Genomic DNA, 19,473 nt, shown 5'->3' with positions numbered 1-19,473 from the left:
GACAAAAAGTCATAAGAACACCAAAAAGGGGATGACTAATCACATATCAAAAGGACCAAAGACAAAAAAAAACAAAAAAAATGTGACATTCTACCTTAAACGTAAATATAGCCGTGCAAGGATTGAAGGTTTGTAGGTAATCCAATACAATCAAGTTCTAACCGCCAAGGAGTTTTTGATAATCCCACCCACTCAATAATCTTCTATTAAAGACTTGTCATGGGATTTGGGATGTCTATTTTACTGGAGGTCTATCTATTGATTAGGGATCAGCCAATAACACACAACACAATATTTACAAAACAGAGATTAGAGGCAATCAAATGATTCCTTTTGTTACTGACTGTAGGACTGTCGGACTTACATACTGGTATAGAAAAAAATGACATTACATTGACTTTCTGGAGTAAAAGAGAAAGCATATTCTCCACTAGCGAATGATCCATAATAAATAGTAAAATCACACAAACAGCAAATATTAGAAACAAAGCATGTCAGTAGAATAAAAAAGACCAGCTACTCAATAAGGATAAAATAACAGTCACAGTAAACACACAAACTCCTCAGGGTTGCCAAAGATCAAATGTTATTTCGCATCACTGCTGCTTGTAAAAACATATTACTGAGAGGAGTTATTTTTCATGTCAAACAAGCAAACTTTACAAAGAAGTGACTCTTCCCTAAGTTTGCATCGTACATGAATCAGTCACACACACTTGCACACGGCGGTGAGTCTGACACACTAAGAGAGGGTTATAGTTTGTTAGAAAGGCAGAGAAATTACTCTTCTGAAATATTAGGGAGTGTAATGAGGGTAAGTCTTATAGTAAGTGTTCACATGGACCTCTGTTAAAGGAATTATCAAAACAATCCAATTCAAGGATCGGAATAAGGAGAACAGCTGTATGTTAGAAGAAAAGGACGATTTCATTTATCAGGACGAATAAAGCTAAGCAGAAAGCTTGATGGGAAGCAGGAAAAGAGATGAGGAGTGATGTGAACTACTGTCTGTCTTCATGGGCCATGGTTAGCACCTAGGCGTTGCAGATGTATTATTTGGTTCAGTAGTAGCTGTGGGCTTCCTCTCTGGTTTTGTGCCCATCTCCACCGTGTCTCCTGTTCCTGCGACGTTCATGGTGCTGATTGTGGTGATGACGCCGGTACCGGTGAGAACGCCGAGCTGCAGAAGAAAGAAGACATCTTTTGCTGGGGACATGTATAACACAACTTTCACAACTGGATGTGTTAGATTTTAAAAACCTACGACAGGATCTGGGCACCTTCTAGTCACTGAGTCCACAATGAACATTTCCATAGCCATAGTAACCTCACCCATACGTAAGGCCTCTAACTAAAGTTTAGTTGAAACTAAAGAATATTTATTGTTATTGTACATGGTAAAACAAAGCCGGGTGCAATGAGAGAATGATCCCAAGCACATCTGGAAATCTTTTCCAGAATGGCGGAAAAAGAAAAGAATCGAGGTACTGCAATAGTCACAAAGTCTTAACCTCGAGTATTTTTTTTGTACAGCGTCATTAACAGAACTGTGCATGAATGAATACTATTTTAGGTGTTATACTTGAATTTTTCCCACATTGCCTCTGCATTTGGATTTAGTTTCAATCTCATTTCAAAACCATCTGAAAATACGGTCAATAGTGACTGAAAAAATATAAATAATACTTTATATTCTCTGCAAGAAAATGTTCTGTGAAGGATCTGGATAATGTATATGCATAACCGTCAGCATAAACATTCAGACTATCAATAACAACACAACTTGGAAATATTCAGATTTTAAAGGTGGAGTAAGTCACTTTTACCGTACATATAAACTGAGCAGTCACAAGTTCATGTGTTAATTCATGCCAGGTAAGTGTCTATTTTTTGCATTCGAGCAAATAACTCTCCTCCGAGGGCCGTCTTAACCGCGGTCAGGTCTAATGTAAACAGAACTGACGCGAGGTGGCGGGTCGTGGGAGGGGTTTGTTGATCACGTAACCTGAGTACAACCCACTTTATTATTATTTTTATTTTATAAAATAAGGAAACGGCTGATGAGAGTAACAACAGCAGCAGGAAGTCACAGGTAGGGCCTCTATTTGCAAGATGAGTAACTGGGGAGACGAGGAAATCTGCGAGCACTCAGCCTTGGAGCCGCCATAAACCGGCGTGTGTTTATAACAAAGGATGGTCCATTGTTTGAACAAGTGGCCGCTAAAATGACAAACTGGGTCTTTGCAAGAAGCAACACTCAGCTAAAAAATGCTCATCCAGATGTTCATCCATCCTTGTTTTGAAAATTACACTTGTCTGACGGTGTATAAATCTTGCTGATGGAGGGACAATACATCATTCTACATTTGTGATGTGATCTCTTGAAGCTTCTTTTGACTTTCTGAATTAATCAGTGGACAAAAAAATGTATGAATGAAATGAAAAAAGTTGTCTGACGAAGGCAGAACGAAGATTGTAGACAAGCAATTTAAAGGTAAAGGTTAAAAAACCAGAGAAACGAGATGTTCCTGTTACTACGGTTACAAATGTCATTCAGATGCTTAGGGTCAGCAGGACTGTATTCAACATCCCTGGATGTGGCCACGAGAATTGATGATAAATTGAAGAGATGGATGATAGGACTGGTAACCAAAGAACCAAGGACAACTTCCAAAGAGATTCAAGGTGAACTTCAGTGTCAGGTACATCAGTGAGAGATGGTGCGATATGACACTGGTGAAATAGAAGTAGACTTAATTGAAGACGACAGAGGAAGACTCCTGTTGAAAGAAAATCACAAAAGCCAAACTGGAATTTGCCAAACTGATTGACAATCCACAAAGCTTCTGGGAGACTGTCCTTAAGACGGAGGAGACAAAACTGGAGCTTTTTGGAAAATCACATCAGCTCTGTGTTCACAGACAAAAAAAAAACCATTGAGCATTTGAAAAAAAAAGACTTTAGCTACTGGACATGGACAAGGCTTGGTTTTGTTCTGGGGCTGCTTTGCTGCATCTGGGATGGGTGCCTTGAATCTGTGCAGGTACAATGATATCTCCAGGGGATCATGAAGTAAAACAAAATGATTCTGTTACAGCTAAACATTTGCACTTTGTAATACATACTGCATGAATCACAAATTCTTCTGGTGAGCCAGCTGATAACTACTGTAATGTTGCCATTCAAAACAAACCTACAATAAAAAGTGAGCTGCTGAACAGGCACATTAGATTGTGGAGTTTGCACTTTTACTTTTAATCCTTTCAGCAATGGAAAGCTTTCAGAAAATTATACAAGAAATCATGCATTATTGTTAATTTAATAAAGTTCTTTAATACGTCTGCACTCCACACTAATTTGATTTTACTTTCAATGATTAAAATATATGAATCATATTTTAATGCCTCACCAACTTTGTTGTTGGACTGAACACTGGAGGCCCTACAGATCAGAATTGGATTATATTAAATCAAACAAGGCAAACTGGAAACAAATAGTTGGACATAATGCACAATTTCCCACTCACACTTTGTGCAGATGATCCTGGGCCTCTCCCAGCCTCCGTCAGCCCGGCAGCGTGCAGTGGGGATGTGGCGCTGGTAGAAGCCCTCGGAGCACTGGTAACGCACCACTGAATGGATGTCGTAATGTGATCTCCGCCGACCGATCAAATGGGCATTTTCCACTGCAGGCGGCGTCCCACACAGCACTACCAGATACAATTAAATTAAATTATGGTTAGGTGGTATGACTGAGTCTGAGGTCATATACACTCACTGTCCATTTTATTAAGTAAACCAGGTGTGCCAGTGAGCGTATTAGACATTTATGAAATACAAGTGCAATAAAAATGTGTAGATTTGTGTGCTGCCTGTAGATGGCAGGCTTGTCGGTCTGACTCAGGGGAAGGCAATCCTGGTGCCACTGTCCTGCATGTTTAAACAAATGACTGTCATTAACAGACTTGTGCAGACCTCGATTACAAGCTGATGATGACCATTCATTAGAATCAGGTGTGTTGATGTAAGGAAACATCTAAAACATGCAGGACTGTAGCCCTTGAGGACCAAGATTCCCTACTCCTGGTCTAACTTATGACTCGGAAAGCAAAACTGAGTCCATAGTGAACTAATATCTCCCCAAAGACCACAAGATGGATCAAAAGAAGAAAAAAAAACTCAATCCACTTCTCATTGTCCCATTTTCATCTTTCTCTCTCCTCCTCTAATGCCTCCTGACCATGATCTGTGCTTTCTGTGCATCCTGCACCTCGTCGCTGCATTTCTTACGAAGCTGACTGAATGCCAGAGAAAACGTGTAAATCCTTGGAGGAATTTTTGATGGTATTGGTAATCCTCCAGTATTCGCTCTAACCTTGACACTGCCTGGAAAGGGTGTAAATGGGGCCGGAGGCGACAATGAAAGAAGCATTGAGATTGATATTCTTCTCATAAAAATCAATACAGGCTTTAGACACACTTAAGTTTGTGTTTGCTGTCAGTTTTTGCAGCAGCTGTTGCAGTGACCTTTTGTGGAAGGAAATAAAAAAATTACGGTAAGTGTTGCGAAACCTTCAGAAGACACTTGATGGTACAGAGCTATTTTCTGCGTACAGAGAACATCAGGTGGTGATGAACACGAATGACTAAGTGGCCAGCTGGTCTCTCTCATGCAAGTCTTTATGTGCTGAGAAAACATCATCATTTGTCGAATAGGGATTGAAAAAAAGTCACGTTTCGTTCAAATTCAGACAGCAGAGAATGGATGTTGAAAGCGATAATCTTAAATTAGCTTCTCCTCTAGAATCGATGGGTATCTCACAAAAAGTAAACAAACCAACGCACTATTTTAATCATACCCTCGATCTCGTCCTCACCCACGGTGTTAAATACGATAATCTGTTGGTGTCGCCTGTAAACTACCTCTTATCCGATCACTATTTAATAACGTTTGAATTTAATATTGTCGATGTTGAAGCGCAAAATAGGAGGTATTATTTTAGCAGATGTTTGTCCGATGAAGCTATTGCTAAATTTAGGGAGGCCATTGCTCATCTTACAATAGTGGAAAATAGTGAATCAGTGATCTGGGTTCTACCTCTGCAGATGTTGATTTCCCGGCTAGTAACACTGCTGATTTGCTGCGCTTCGCTTTAAATGCAGTTGCTCCTTTGAGAAGAAGGATTTCCAACCATAGGAGCTTAACTCCCTGGTATAATTCAGATATCTGCATGTTGAAACAAGACGTGCGTAAAATGGAAAGGAAGTGGTACTCTTGTAAGTTTGTAGACTCCTACCGTGAATGGAAATATAGTCTAATAGTATATGAAAAGGCCATTCACAAAGCCAGAACAGCTTATTATTCATCGTTGATAGAGGATAACAAAAGCCATGTTTTCTGTTCAGCACTGTAGCCAGGCTGACAAAGAGTCACAACTCTGTTGAGCCATGCATTCCTGAAGTTCCTGAAGAGACAACTTCGTTTGTAATAGACGCTATATAAATAAATTGAATTGAATTGAAATTGAGAGAGAGAAGCTGTTGTACCTTTTGTTGCCAGCTCTATGGTTTAAGCAGTATTACATTACCTGTGCCTTTTTTGCAGATGTAGGGTAGGTTGTAGTTGCATGGCACGTCATTCCACTTGCCATCCTCATGTGCAATGGTAACCACGCAGTCTTCGCCACCTGCAAAGAAGTTATCTGGCTGGCTCTCCCTCCAGTTCTCATATACCTGCGCAACAGCAAATGTTAGACACGTTTTCTTTCTCAACAGTACTGTAAGACTGGAGGCTTTCACTCTCCTCATCTTTCTTTATCAAAAGTAAAGATTATTGTTTCATATAAATGAAGCCTTGGATATAACACATAAGCTTTTGCCCATAAACAAGGAGATTTAAATCAAAAAGATGTCTGACAGACAAAAAAGAAAATCTTTCAGGGGGGGATTATGAGTTATGAAGCTGTTTGACTTTATCAAACCACCTGACCCCTATTTTAAACTGGAAATGTTATCAGACACAACCTTTTTTAATGTTAAAAATGTAATGTGTCAACATAACTGAAAGTGGATCACTGACCAGATCGTTTCCATCAGTCCACTGGAAATCCTCCTCCACGGTGCGGTCGTTCAGTCCGATCCAGGCATTGTCATGACCAAGACCTGCAATAATATAAGTTTGTTTCATTGTTTTTGACACTTATGTGTTTTTAAAAAATCAAAAAAAACAACTATGCCACTACCACTACCACTCCCTATCTACCACCGCCAGCACCAACACCAAACCAGGAACAAACACTTCATAACAGCTAAACAACGGCATTTACATTGCACTGGTATGAGTGTTGTCTGCAGGAGCCTCAGATCTGGAACAGACTTGATCTGAAGATGCTGTGCTCTCTCTCCGTTTTTAAATGAAATCTAAAAGTAAATCTACTGTCTACCTATTTATAAAATACCCTTGCTACATGACGGAGTTATTGGGATGGCTGTATGAATGATTGTATGTATTTATATGTTTGATTATCTGTATTGTAATGTCTACTGTTTTCATATTCGTCACGGTACCACACTGCATTGTACATTTCATTTTTCCTTCATGAACTTTGGGCCAGGACACGCTGGAGAGACTATGTCTCTCGGCTGGCCTGGGAACGCCTCGGACTCCCCCCGGAAGAGCTGGAGGAAGTGTCTGGGGTGAAGGAAGTCTGGGCATCCCTGCTGAGGCTGCTGCCCCCGCGACCCGGGAACGGATAAGCGGAAGAAGATGAGTGAGTGAGTGAGAGAACTTTGGGCCTCCTCCCAAAAGCTTTCACTTTGGGGGGCCCATTCATACATGCCAAAGGACCATTATAGATGTCTAATTGGTCTCAATTGTATACATTTATCTTAATGGCTATGTATGAATAAACTAAACTTGAAACTTATAATAAGTTATATTTTTATATATTTCAAAGTTATGAACCTAGCTGGTGGCTGGTGTTGATTTGATTTGATTTCATTCTGTATTCTTTGTATCTGAGACTGTGATTTCAGTAGGTTGGATTATTGCAATGGCATCTTTACAGGCCTTAACAAGAAATCAATCAGGTAGCTGCAGCTGATCCAGAACGTCCAGAGTCCTTACAAACACCAGGAAACTGGACCACATTACACCGGTCATGAAATCACTACACTGGCTTCCAGTGAGTCAAAGGATAGAGTTTAAAATCTTCCTGCTGGTCTACAAAGACCTGAATAGTCTTGGACCAAAATACATGGTTGATCTGTTAGTTCCTATGAAGCTCCCAGACCCCTGAGGTTCATCTGGATCTGGTTTGTTGTGTGTCCCAAGAACCAGAACCAAGCAAGATGAGGCAGCGTTCAGTTATTCTGCTCCTCACCGGTGGAACAAACTTCCTGTAGACCTGAGGTCTGCTCCAACTGTCAGCTCCTTCAAATCAGGCCTAAAAACATTACTGTTTACTGAAGCGTACTCCTAAATTAAATACTTACATGCTGTACTCTACTGCCTTTATTTTTAACAACTTGTGCTTTTTATTATTTTACTTTTTTTATCATCTTATTCATAATTTTATTCAATCTTATTTGTTATTTACTGTCTAATTATGTCCTGCCGCTTTTAATGTCAATGTAAAGCACTTTGAATTACCTTGTGTTAAATTGTGCTATTTAAATAAACTTGCCTTGCCTTGTGATGTTTTGGTTTTATAGGATGGAATCATGTGACTTTGGAAGATTGCTTTCTCTTTACACAGAAATGTTTTGTGGTAAGCAATTTATGATAGAATGACATCAATCCACAGTAACCGAACAGCCATGCGTACCGTTGATAAACTCCTGCTCAGTGCTGGAGATGGCACTGCTGAGGTGGGCACTGTGCTCCCTGCAGTCTTTCTCTGCATCCTCCCATGTGTGTCTGTGGGTGAAGTATCTGCACAATGACACAGTAAAAGTCCATATGAAAATGCATCTTTCTTATTATGTGCAACCACATGGTGCAGCATGGTAGCTTAGTGGTTAGTACTATTGGTGGTTAGTACTATTGGTGGTTAGTACTATTGGTGGTTAGTACTATTGCCTCACAGTGAGAAGGTTTGTGGTTTGAGTTCCAGGCCTGGGAGTCAATGTATGCAATAAGTAAACCAAAATATGTATGTTAAGTTGATTGATGATTCTAAATTGCCTGTAGATGTGTGTACGAGTATGTTCGGTTGTTTGTCTATATATTTGGCCCTGCGATGGACTGGTGAACTCTTCAGGGTGTAACCACACCTATCGCCTGTAATGAGGGATAGAGTATAGAAAATGGTTGGATGGGTCGCAGGCTTCTTTAAGTACATCCTGGATAATGTGAGTGTAAAAAGACATATTCGGATGGATCAGGCAACTGTGGCTGCAGGCAGACATATTACGACTCCTTTTACGATGATTCCTACCTGTAGCAGTGACCGTGAAACTTCTTCCAGCCATGCTCGCAACCTTCAATGTCTGTGAAGAGGAGAGGAAATGGGAGTTAAATAAGATTAAATTATAGTTTCAAGGGGGTGGCCAGATAATAATTAGATTAAAAAGTCTGTGGATGACGTGAGGAAGCAGAAGTGCTCTATTCCACTTGGCAAATAAAGCCTAAAATATATGATTGTGTCATCTTGAGAAGCTGAATACATGAACTGTAATTATATGCACCTATTTTCCATTCATGGCACATGTGGCCCTCTTTCTGCACTATTGATATTCATTAATAACACCAAACCCTGTGCATTCATTTGTAACCGCAAAAGTTGGGTATTCATTAATCCTCATTAATGCTAACACAAAACACACACATACGAGTGTGAGACTTGGGGCTGGACTTAACTTGTGCGGATGTTGAATTAGCATGTTAATGTTTGTGTACATGAACAAGCACCATCACTCATAAAACATGCTTAAGAGACCAGATTTCCTCCATTCTGATGAATTGTTGTCTGCCAGATTGCTGCCACATAGCCCTTTGATTACCTAAAATAGTTTCAAGATTTTCTCTCTTTTCAAAGACAGGCTGTAAAGTATTTTTGGTTCAGCACAGGCTTAGTCCAGTTTATATTTAGACAAGTGCTTCAAATCCGACTGCAGCCTCTAGTTTGTTTCTCTGCCTCAGGATTTTTGATTTAGTCTTGTTGTACATCTATACGGCTAAGGGTTTTCAGTTTTACATGCCCAAGAGGAGAATTGAGAGTAAACTGCCATTAAATTACTTGCTATAATATTCATATGACATTTTCCTCTCAAGGGATGCAACATCTTTGTTTTGAGGGGCATCCATTATTTTGTTCCTTGTACATACATTTAAGTCGTATTTAAACAAAAACAAAAAACTTTATCTATGAAGTGCAACCTGTTCCTCTGCACCTGTATAAATAAGTAATGATATTACAGCTTTTACTTTACAGACGTATTCACACTACTATGAATTTAGAAACATTTTTAGCCTCACAAAGACTTTCCCTCAAATGTGGACAAACACCAGCAGACATTTAGTGGCGCCAAGGCCCGTCAGGAGGAGGAGGATGGTGATGCTGCAGTCACAATTTTCAACAATCAACAAAAGTTGGCCTTTAATTTGGCCAAAACTTCAACTTGAAGCAGAACTTAATTGTCAAGCTTGCTGCTGTTAATGTGGGGGATTGGAGAGTAAATTTACAGGCAGATGTGTTATCCTCTACACGCCCTCTGGAAAATATGAGTCTGAAGGACAGTCGTAAATTGCTCCTCACTGGGTTATTTTCTAAGTTACATATGCAGGGAAAATTAAATATGAACTCATGCCTCTATTTTCACATTTCAAATACGTATTTGGAGAAACGTTTGTTTGTTTGAGAAAACGTCAAGCAGTTACTAATATTTGGAAAACTGTGTGCGTAATTTTGAGCTTCACCAATCAGCCACCCTGGAGGGATGTGACACGTAAATACACTGAACAGAAATATGGCCATGAGACATTAGATTTAAACATACAAGATTGTTTCCACCAGGAATCTTTAAAAATATCACCACCTTGCTAAAAGGAAAAAAGAGGGACCGAATCATCTGGTGTTGTATAGTCCAGTTACATTAAAGCAATGCAAATAATACATTTGTCTCATGCCTTGGAGTCTTCTCATGCTGTGCTCTACCTCACCTTTCTCACATGTGTCTCCTCCGTAACTTGGCAGGCAAAGGCAGAGGAATGAATCAATCTTGTCGATGCACGTCCCTCCATTTTCACAAGGCTCAGACTGGCAGTCATCTACGTCTGTGGTACGAGAAACAAAAGCAGCCAGAGCACACCAGCTGCTGATCTCATTAAGGGTCACAGTAAAAAGGGTGTATTCTGCTGATGTTCACAAAGACAAAAGCACAGCATGACAATTCAAATTTTGACAGAAAATGAGCTTGCCATTGGTCTTGCTTTAAGTAAAACATTTCCCCAATAGCCTAGAGAGGACATTATCATAGCTGAGGGTGTGAGGAGAGTGCGATTACTCTGATTGACCTCAGTTTTATTGTTTATACTCATTCTTTTGAAAAATAAGAGACAAGGCTTTCAAGCATTATTACATGATCTTTTTCGTTATGAGTTTTTATGCACTTTTTAGTCTCTATCCTTTGGTTTCATTTAAAAATACCTTCATGAGAAATAAACATACATGTCCACACTGTATTGGTTTATTTAGTGCATTTATGGAGGGATATACATTAATTGGAAGCTGCCCGCAGGGTTTGGGTTCAGTTTCCAGCTCTGGCAGACTTGGGCCCCAGCAGAAACAGAACCCCAACCTGCTCGAGGGCTGCTGCTCTGCAGAGGTCTGCGCTTTCTCACCACTCTGTGAAAAAGGGCAGCCAAGGGGAAGCTATGTCTGCAGGGATCAATAAAGCATCACTTTATCATGGTAAATGGACAGCGTGTAATCTGTACTACCACTGAAAGATTTTCAGGAACCGGAAAAACACCCCAGGACTGCGGAAATCTATTAAAACCCTCAGCAAGAGTGAAACAAGAAAGCTACTTCCAAGTGTAAACATTTGAGTTTCTCCTCCAAACTTGACGCTTACATAGTTCCAAGTATTAAAACTGAGATGAAAAATGTTAGCAGGTATCAGGAGTTAAAAACAGATCAAACTACAATGACCTCTGGTTTTGTCCAATGCATCCACATTTCATCATTTTCAATTGTTTCTGCTGAGGCTTCAAAATATAAAAAGTTCTGTCTCACAAAAGGAGTTGTTTTCCTGTTTATGAAAACTGCAGCTCTTCTAAGATGAATGAAAAGTAGAGCGGCTGTATGTTGAGGACAGACATGAATAGAAGCGTTAAGCTTCTGTGTGTGTGTTTTAAGATCTTAAACCATTGCTAATCAGCAGTTAAACTGTGATTAAAATATTTTGTTGCGGCACCACAGTCAAAGTTGAAGTTATTGTCATATAAATAGATTCCTGGGAGAATGATGATTATGGTGCTGAATGACCTGAAGACGACTGACTTCACAGTTTAACGCACAATGCCGTTTCTCTGCTCCTCTTCAAGTCTGCTGTTCAATACCAAAACTTTAAACACATTGTCCCTCTCATCCATTATGCAGAAGGGAAACTGCTCCTCAAAGAGATAATATTGCAAATTCTGCCAATTCACCGTAAAGCCTCCCGACCTACTCATGCATCATCTGCTAGCAGTCTTCTTCTGTCTATCCTCGTTTGTGAGAACCTGAATACACAACGCCTGCAGAGCAATTAGACTGTAAGGTAAGCACGAATTTAATAATAAAATGTTCGCTCCCTTGCAAAATGACTTAATAAGATCAACATGCATTATGGAATGACTTTATACCCTCAATTTCTTAAAACCTCTTAGATATTTGCGTTTGCTCCAGTCTATTGCACATGTGTGTGCAATTAATAGCTTATAGCCTCTGATAATGGATTAGTGTCCATACTGGTTCTGGACCTCAGCGCTGCTTTTGACACTGTAGATCACAGCATTTTACTGCACAGGTTAGAGCACGTTGTTGGGATTACAGGGACAGCTTTAAGTTGGTTTATATCATATTATTCTGTCAAATTCCAGTTCGTTCATGTTTACTCGTTTTTTTTCCTGCCAAGACGTAGGTCTGCTATGGCATCCCGCAGGGTTCAGTGCTAGGGCCAATCTTGTTCAGTTTATACATGCAGCCCTTCGGAAGTATAATCCAGAACCACAGCATGCATTTTCATTGCTATGCACATGATACGTAGCTGTACTTGTCTATGAAGCCAGATAAAACAGAATCGTTAGCTAAACTTCAGCCACGTATTAAGGACATTAAGGCCTAAATGTCCACTAAAGTTTTACCTCTAAATTCTGATATAACAGAGGTTATTATTTTTGGTCTCAAACACCTTCGGACAGGGTTAGATGGTGTTGCAATGGCCTCCAGTTCTACTCTGCGGAAGCTTGGTGTTATTTTAGATCAGGATTTGTCATTTTACATATTAATCAGGTTTGTGAGACAGCATTTTTCCATCTCCGTAATATCACAAAGATTAGGAACCCCCTCTCCCAGAGTGATCCTGACAAACTAATTCATGCATTTGTATCTTCTAGACTAGATTACTGTAATCTGTTATTAGCAGAATGTCCAAGTAATTTGCTGAATAGGCTCCAGATGATCCAAAATGCAGCAGCGCGAGGAACAGGAATCAACAGGAGAGACCACGTCTCTCCAGTGTTAGCTTCGCTCCACTGGTCCCCGTAAAATTCAAAATTTTATCACTTGCATATAAAGCCCAAAACAGCCTAGCTCCACGACATTCGCAAGACCTGATAGTACCATGTGTTCCTAACAGAGCTCTCCGTTCTCAGAGTGCAGGTTTACTGTAGTTCCTAGAGTATCCAAATGTAGATTTGGAGGACAAGCCTCTGCTATCAGGAACCGTTACTATGGAACCAACTTCCAATCTGGGTTAAGGAGGCTGACACCACCTCCACCTTTAAAACCAAACTTAAACTTAGTAAAGCCTATAGTTAGTGTAAACTCTAGTATGTTAGGCCCAGTAGTAATAGCTGCAGCTACAGGACAAGACTAGAGCAGCTCGTCTTAAACATAGCCTCATCATAGATACACTGCTTGCTATAGGCCTACGCTGCAGGGGGGGCACCAGCATGAAAGCGCCTATAGAGACAATTTGTATTGTAATAGATGCTATATAAATAAAATTGAATTCAATTGAAATTAATGGTGACTCTTTTTTAATGCATGAAAGGCAGTCCTGACCTTTTTTAGCCTTTCATACAGAGGAATTAGGAGGAATGGACAGATTTGTTGGTACTCCTCCATTAAAGAAAGAAAAACTCACAATGGTCACTAAAACGAGTTGAAACTCATAATAGTAATAAATGGTAATTAATTGAACACTGACCAAAGAAAATCAGACATTGGACAGCTGTAGTTTGTCGTACTGGTCTGCCCCCACCGCCTTTTCTCTTCCGTACATGTTTACCGGCCAGAGCTTCAGGAGCTGCATGCTGCCCTGCAGCAGGGGTTTTTACCTGCCATCGTTTATGTTATGTTTATGAAATAATTGCTAGGGGGTCATGTTTTGAGTCACTGGAAAGCACCTTGAGACAACTTTTTTTTAAATTATAATTGGCGCTATATAAATAATAATAAATTGAAGTGAATCGACAAATGAGTTGGCACACCTAGAAAAGATGGAAAATGATTTTACTATCTTACCATGTTAAACTAAAGTGTGTCATGTAATCAGTACTCGAGTTGTAAAACAAAAATCAGGGGGGGGGGATGGTGGATTTTATCATACGGTGACAGATCATTTGTGCTGATTACAAATAATATAATATATTACAAATAATAGCACTGACCAAAACACCTGCAGAAATACTGCAGGAATGACATAGCAGCAGTTAAATGCAGCATTGTATAAGCTTTAAATATCCACTGGGCTTACATCAAATACATCAAAACACAAAAATAAAAAACAGTTTTCTGAACTTATCAATATGCCTCTGTCCTTCACAGGATAAGTAAAATGGATCACTGCAAAAACTCAAAATCTTAACAGGAATATTTGTCTTATTTCTAGTTAAAATGTCTTATTTTAGTAAAAAAAAATCTCATTACACTTAAAAAAAGACTCATCACTGGAAAAAACAACAATTTTCACCTGTTTCAAGTAGATTTTCACTTGAAATAAGTAGAAAAATCTGCCAGTGGAACAAGATTTTTTTGCTTGTAATAAGAAGATAAATCTTGTCCCACTGGCAGATTTTCCTACTTATTTCAAGTGAAAGTTTACTTGAAACAGGTGAAAATTGTCAAATAAGTTATTTTTCTGGTGTTATTTTTCTGGTGATGACTCTAAATGTTGAAAGAGCAGTAAAACCACACTCATTGATGAAATGACATAAGGGATGGAAAGGGGGGATGGCAGTTTTACTGGGGGGATGATTTTGACCGTTTTTCTTTCAGGGGGGATGCCATCCCCATCATCCCCCCTAAACTCGAGTACTGCATGTAATTATCATCACAGGTGTCTTCAATCTTCATTCAGTCTGACTGTCTAAAGAGGTAACAGTCGTCACCCTGCTCTTTGGTGTTCACCACAATGAACATGGAGCAGAAAAAGTAAGGAGAGAGTTGTCTGAGGAGATCAGAAAGAAAAGGATCGGCAAACATGTTAAAGGTAAAGACTATAAGACCGTGACTAAGCATATTGATGTTCCTTTGTTATAAATTAGTTATAAAGTTATACATTTCATTCAGAGGTTTAGGATCCACAGGACTGTGGCCAACCTCTCTGGATGTGTCTGCAAGAGGGAAAATTAATGAAAATCAGAACGATGGATAATATGAATAGTAACCAAAGAGCCAGGACAACTTTCTAAGAGATTCAAGGTGAGCTCCAGGGTCAACGTTCATCAGTGTCAGATCACTTTATACTCCACTGTCAAATGTAAATCATAAAAAAATAATAGAAAGCCAGACTGAAATTTGTGAAAATGCATATCGACAAGTCACAAAGCTTCTGAGAGAATGTCCTTTGGGGAGATCAGACCAAACTGGAGCTTTCTGGCAAGTCCAATCAGCTCTTTGTTCACGGATACAAAAATGAAGGGTTCCCAGATAATAAGACCGTAGCTACTGTGAAATAAGGAGGATGCTCGGTTTTCTTCTGCAGCTGCTTTGCTGCATCTGGTACAGAGTGTCCTGAATTTGTGCAGGTACAGTGAAATCTCAAGACCATCAGGACATTCTGGAGAAAAATGTGCTTCCCAGTGTGTGAAAGCCTGGTCTTAGCTACAGGTCATGTGCCCTCCAACAGGATAATGACCCAAAGCACAGTGAAAAACTACTCTGAAGTGGCCTTTTATGAGTCCTGATCTGAATCCTATTGAACATCTGTGAAATAAGCTGAATAATGCAGTTTGGGAGAGAAAACCCTTGAAGTTTGAGGCGGCTGGAGCAGCTTAATCATGAGGAGTGAAGCAAAATACCCGTCTATAGGTGCAGAAGTCTTATTAAGAGTTACAGAAAGGCAATCAATGCTTCATTGCAGCGATGTTGTGCAACATCATCCCATCATATTTGTCCAACCCAGATTAATTTTGTTAGTGATTTATTTTTTTAATGATTCCTTTGAACCACAATTAGTGGGGCGCAAAGTGGTGAGTTTCAGCTAATTATTTATTATTACTTTGTCAGTTTAAATTTATTTCAGTGATAACTTTGGGTTTTTTTGTTTTTTTTTTTCCTTTACGGAAGGGCACTACCAAATTTGTATCCGAGAATGCAAATGAGTGGTTCACACTACACAAATGTACTTTTCTACTCTCCACAAATAAAGTCCCCAAAAAATTCTGATAGAGATCAAATGTGATACTGCAGGGAGTTTCCCAAGGAATTCACAAGCATGTATAATCATTATGCTTGCTGCTTCTTTCTTCTAATGACCTGTGCAAAATATGTCCAAAAACAAAAAAAGCTTCATCAATGTGTCAAATGTGTATCATTGAGTAATTTCGGCATTGGTCACAAACATCTGTGTTAGATAAGGGCTTTATTCAGGCATTCACACATACTGCACAAGAAATCAAGTGACCTATAACGCTCCATGCTTTGAACTCATTGCATTTTTATTCAAAAGAACTGATAGACATCTCCTTGTAAGGAATTATTGCACCACTCTGACAGTGTTGTTGATATACATGGTGGAAAAACATGATCTTAAACTTGACCATCACTGTGTAAGAGAATAGATGCTGTCAGGTTATGTTATAGTTTCGTTATAACTGCATGAACTTAAGCCATAAAATCTAAAAAAAAAAAAAAAATGTATGAGCCTCTGGGGTAAAAAAAAACAACCTTTATTAGTTGGTGTCTACCTGCACCACATAATAATATCCCAGTGTGGATTTTTATGAAGTTCACAGCACAGAGGCTCCTTCTGTAGAGGAATGACTGATGAGCGCATTACCTGGAACAAATTGAAATCTTTTATTACTGCCATTAAATTCTTTCCGCCATAAGTATGCTGAAATCAAGAAAGGTGTGAACTTAATTTGAAAACCACCTTTAATATTCAAGAAATCATACCGAATATAAATAGCGAGTTAAACAAGTGTTGTGAGATTTGTGCTGTTCTGTCATTAAGGTTTTTCATCTTATTTTTTCGTTTGTTTGTTTTCTTGGCTTTGGTTGATTTTTATTTATGCAAAATAAAAATCCTTCAAAGGAAAGCCAGAAGGTTGACCTAGACGGACCATAACCGTGGTCGTGCTCTGAGAGCCTGAAAATAACCTTAGAGCCCATCCTACATTCCCCCTCCTCTCACGCGGTGAGGGACCGTTTGGCCTTTGACCTGTCGACTGGAGCAGAGAGCCTCGCTTCATTATGCACAGGCTGATGCCGGGCTGACTCCATTGAATCAGTGTGCTGGTGTGTGTTTGTTTGCCATGTGAGAGTGTGTACGTGTAGTCATCACCCACCAATCTCACAGTTCTCCCCAGCGTATCCTTGTGGGCAGTAGCAGCTGTAGCCCGTCCTTTGAGGAAGGCACTTTCCTCCGTGCAGACATGGGTTTGTCACACAGGGCTCCACTTCAGCTGAGACAGACAGACGGGTATTCATGGAGGGGGAGGGGGACAGAGTGGTGTATGTGTGTGTGTGTGTGTGTGTGTAGGTGGTTGGGGGAGAGTGGAGGGGAGTGTATTTGGAAAAACAAGAACGCTGATTAGTGATTCTGTGAATTAATCATTATGCTGAATCAGATGTAATTCCTGCAATCAACATATGTATTTTCATGTTGATCCTTTAAAGACAGGTAGTTTACGTTTAATTTCCTCACAGTAGTTCTGATGTTGGGTAAAATTAAAACGAGTCAAAGAAGATTGACTTCTCCATCTGTGCAGCTTTGCCAAAACCGGCACTTACAACATATGCATACCCAGTTCACCCTCTGTCTGTTTTCAAAAGGATCTGAAGCCAAAGCTCCAATCCTTCCATCCACTCACAGCCCCAGTTGTCATGGTTACCATATGGAAAGCAAGCCTCAGCTTTCTCCGTTGGTTGTAGTGGGCAGCGTGAGAACTTCAGACATTAGACCACCTCAACAGAAATGAGCAGACCTCCCGCTAAGCGCTTCACCCCCTCATATGCTTGCGTGTGTGTGGTCTCCGTCCACAAACACAAATTTCCATGTCAATTGACACACTACCACGTGTTTCCCCCTCGAGCCGCTCATTACTTCAACTTCAGGTTTTTAAAAACCGCCATTTGTTCAGTCTGGCCGAGACAGCTCAGCTGTGGGAGCCTTTTGTTGCGCGATCTAGCGCTCTGACACCGAAGGTTGCCCTGGAGAGGATGCCGTTGTGTGTGCAGGTTCGTGCATTTGTGTAAACATGGTGCAATGAGCTAAAATCAATATGTTGGCTATGATTAACCCTGAGACTGGGCTTCTCCAATAACTAGCCAATAATAGATATCCCAACCACACATCCTCAGAATTATCATCATATATCTGCATGGTTTAGAACAAAGATTTAAAACAATTAAAATAAATATTATAGTTTTATATAAAGTAATGGATAGCAGCACAGAATAAGATCGCTCACTAGCTTCTGCTCCATGAGAAATGCTACATGCTACTGCTCCTTGCTTGTGCTCTGAATTCTGCTGAAGTCAGGTGTTAAAACCAGCCATCCGTTTCATTAAACACACATGAACCTGGGCCAGCATTCATTTGCACCCTCTGCATCAGTCAAGGTCGCGGCGTGTCATGAAAAATATCAACTGCTATGACAAGAGGATTTACTAAAGAGTTTGTGCATGTGTGTGTGTGTGTGTGTGTGTGTGTTAAATAAACCCTGTGCAATTGGCCATACATTACAGCGAGTGGTGCAGAAAAATCAATACCCTCTAGAAGGAGCTGACAGAGAGGACGGTCGTCTGCTCTGCACACCACCAACACAAACAGGAAAAAACCTGGAAGTTCCAAAATGCTGTAGTTTTGGGCCCTCCTGTCTGCGGGTGAGGCAGGAGGGCATGAAATGAAAAACAGAACAAAGAAACCTACAGCTATTCAAAAGTCATGGTAAGATGTTCTGTCTAAGAAAAACGTGACAGTGGAGAGAAATCTGTAAATCCACGTGTGACAAGGTCTTTAAAGCCAACCGTAGGCTTCTGTCTTAACTTTTCATTCTCGTTCATCGAACTGATTCAAGAGGCATGATGTGATTGAGTCAGGACAGCCAATAACAACCTCTAACACCATGAAACTCCAACCAGAGGACAGAACTACAACTGGAAGTGTACACAAAAGACACATGGAAGCTGATAGTCATTATTCAAGTCCAATCTCCTGCAAGTGCATCCATCCACTTTTACTGTTTGTATAGCAAACATATCAGTGTGTGTTTGTCTGTTTACAGTCCTGTGCTTGCATGGCTCCGGGGTCTCTCAGTCAATCAATCAGCACTCACACTGAGCACCAGCAGCCCAGATGGTTGCCCTTGGCTTCATGTCGAAGAAGTTTACAGCTGTTTTCCATCTGCAAGGCTCCTCACTCCCTTGCAGGCAGCTCACCATGTCTACTGCACACATGAGCTGCTTTCAGAGGCAACAAAAATAAATGAGCATAGAAATGTCTGATAGCATGATTCCCGTGGGGCTTTTAAACGCAGTGATAGGATGTTTCCTGCGTGTGCTCTCATTATCAAACAAGAAATAAATAGCAAAGCAGGTGGCAGGCCAGGAGCATCACTGAGATGTACTGTGCTGCAGACTTAATCATCAGATTGTGTATTTTGGCAGAGATGTAGCCGCTGCTTGTGGTGGAAATAAAAAGTATGTACCTGGGGAAACTGTTAGAATAAATCAGCCATTGGCAAGGTCAGAGTCAAAGAAAAATAGGATATTTACCATTTTTTCATCTTTTAGCAACTCAGGCTTAGACTAAATCG

The 19,473-nt window shown here is 40.1% G+C and overlaps 1 protein-coding gene across 4 annotated transcripts in view; it reads right to left on the bottom strand.

The window, feature by feature from the left end:
* Positions 1-19,473, bottom strand: part of LOC133452645 (neurocan core protein-like) — a 50,657-nt gene continuing 31,184 nt past the window's right edge. For all 4 annotated transcript variants that reach the window (XM_061732120.1, XM_061732122.1, XM_061732121.1 and 1 more), the window contains exons 13-20: positions 17,002-17,118; positions 10,162-10,275; positions 8,438-8,489; positions 7,826-7,932; positions 6,079-6,161; positions 5,588-5,732; positions 3,527-3,709; positions 1-1,180 (exon numbers count right to left, since the gene is read on the bottom strand). In XM_061732120.1, the coding sequence (XP_061588104.1) occupies positions 1,062-1,180; positions 3,527-3,709; positions 5,588-5,732; positions 6,079-6,161; positions 7,826-7,932; positions 8,438-8,489; positions 10,162-10,275; positions 17,002-17,118 (920 nt within the window). In that variant the 3' untranslated portion in view covers positions 1-1,061. The remainder of the gene's footprint in view (positions 1,181-3,526; positions 3,710-5,587; positions 5,733-6,078; positions 6,162-7,825; positions 7,933-8,437; positions 8,490-10,161; positions 10,276-17,001; positions 17,119-19,473) is intronic.

Source organism: Cololabis saira, chromosome 10 (assembly GCF_033807715.1).
Source record: "Cololabis saira isolate AMF1-May2022 chromosome 10, fColSai1.1, whole genome shotgun sequence".
Classification (NCBI taxonomy): domain Eukaryota; kingdom Metazoa; phylum Chordata; class Actinopteri; order Beloniformes; family Belonidae; genus Cololabis; species Cololabis saira.
The sequence above is the reverse complement of the archived record's forward strand: the minus strand, read 5'-3'. Positions and strand labels throughout refer to the sequence as shown.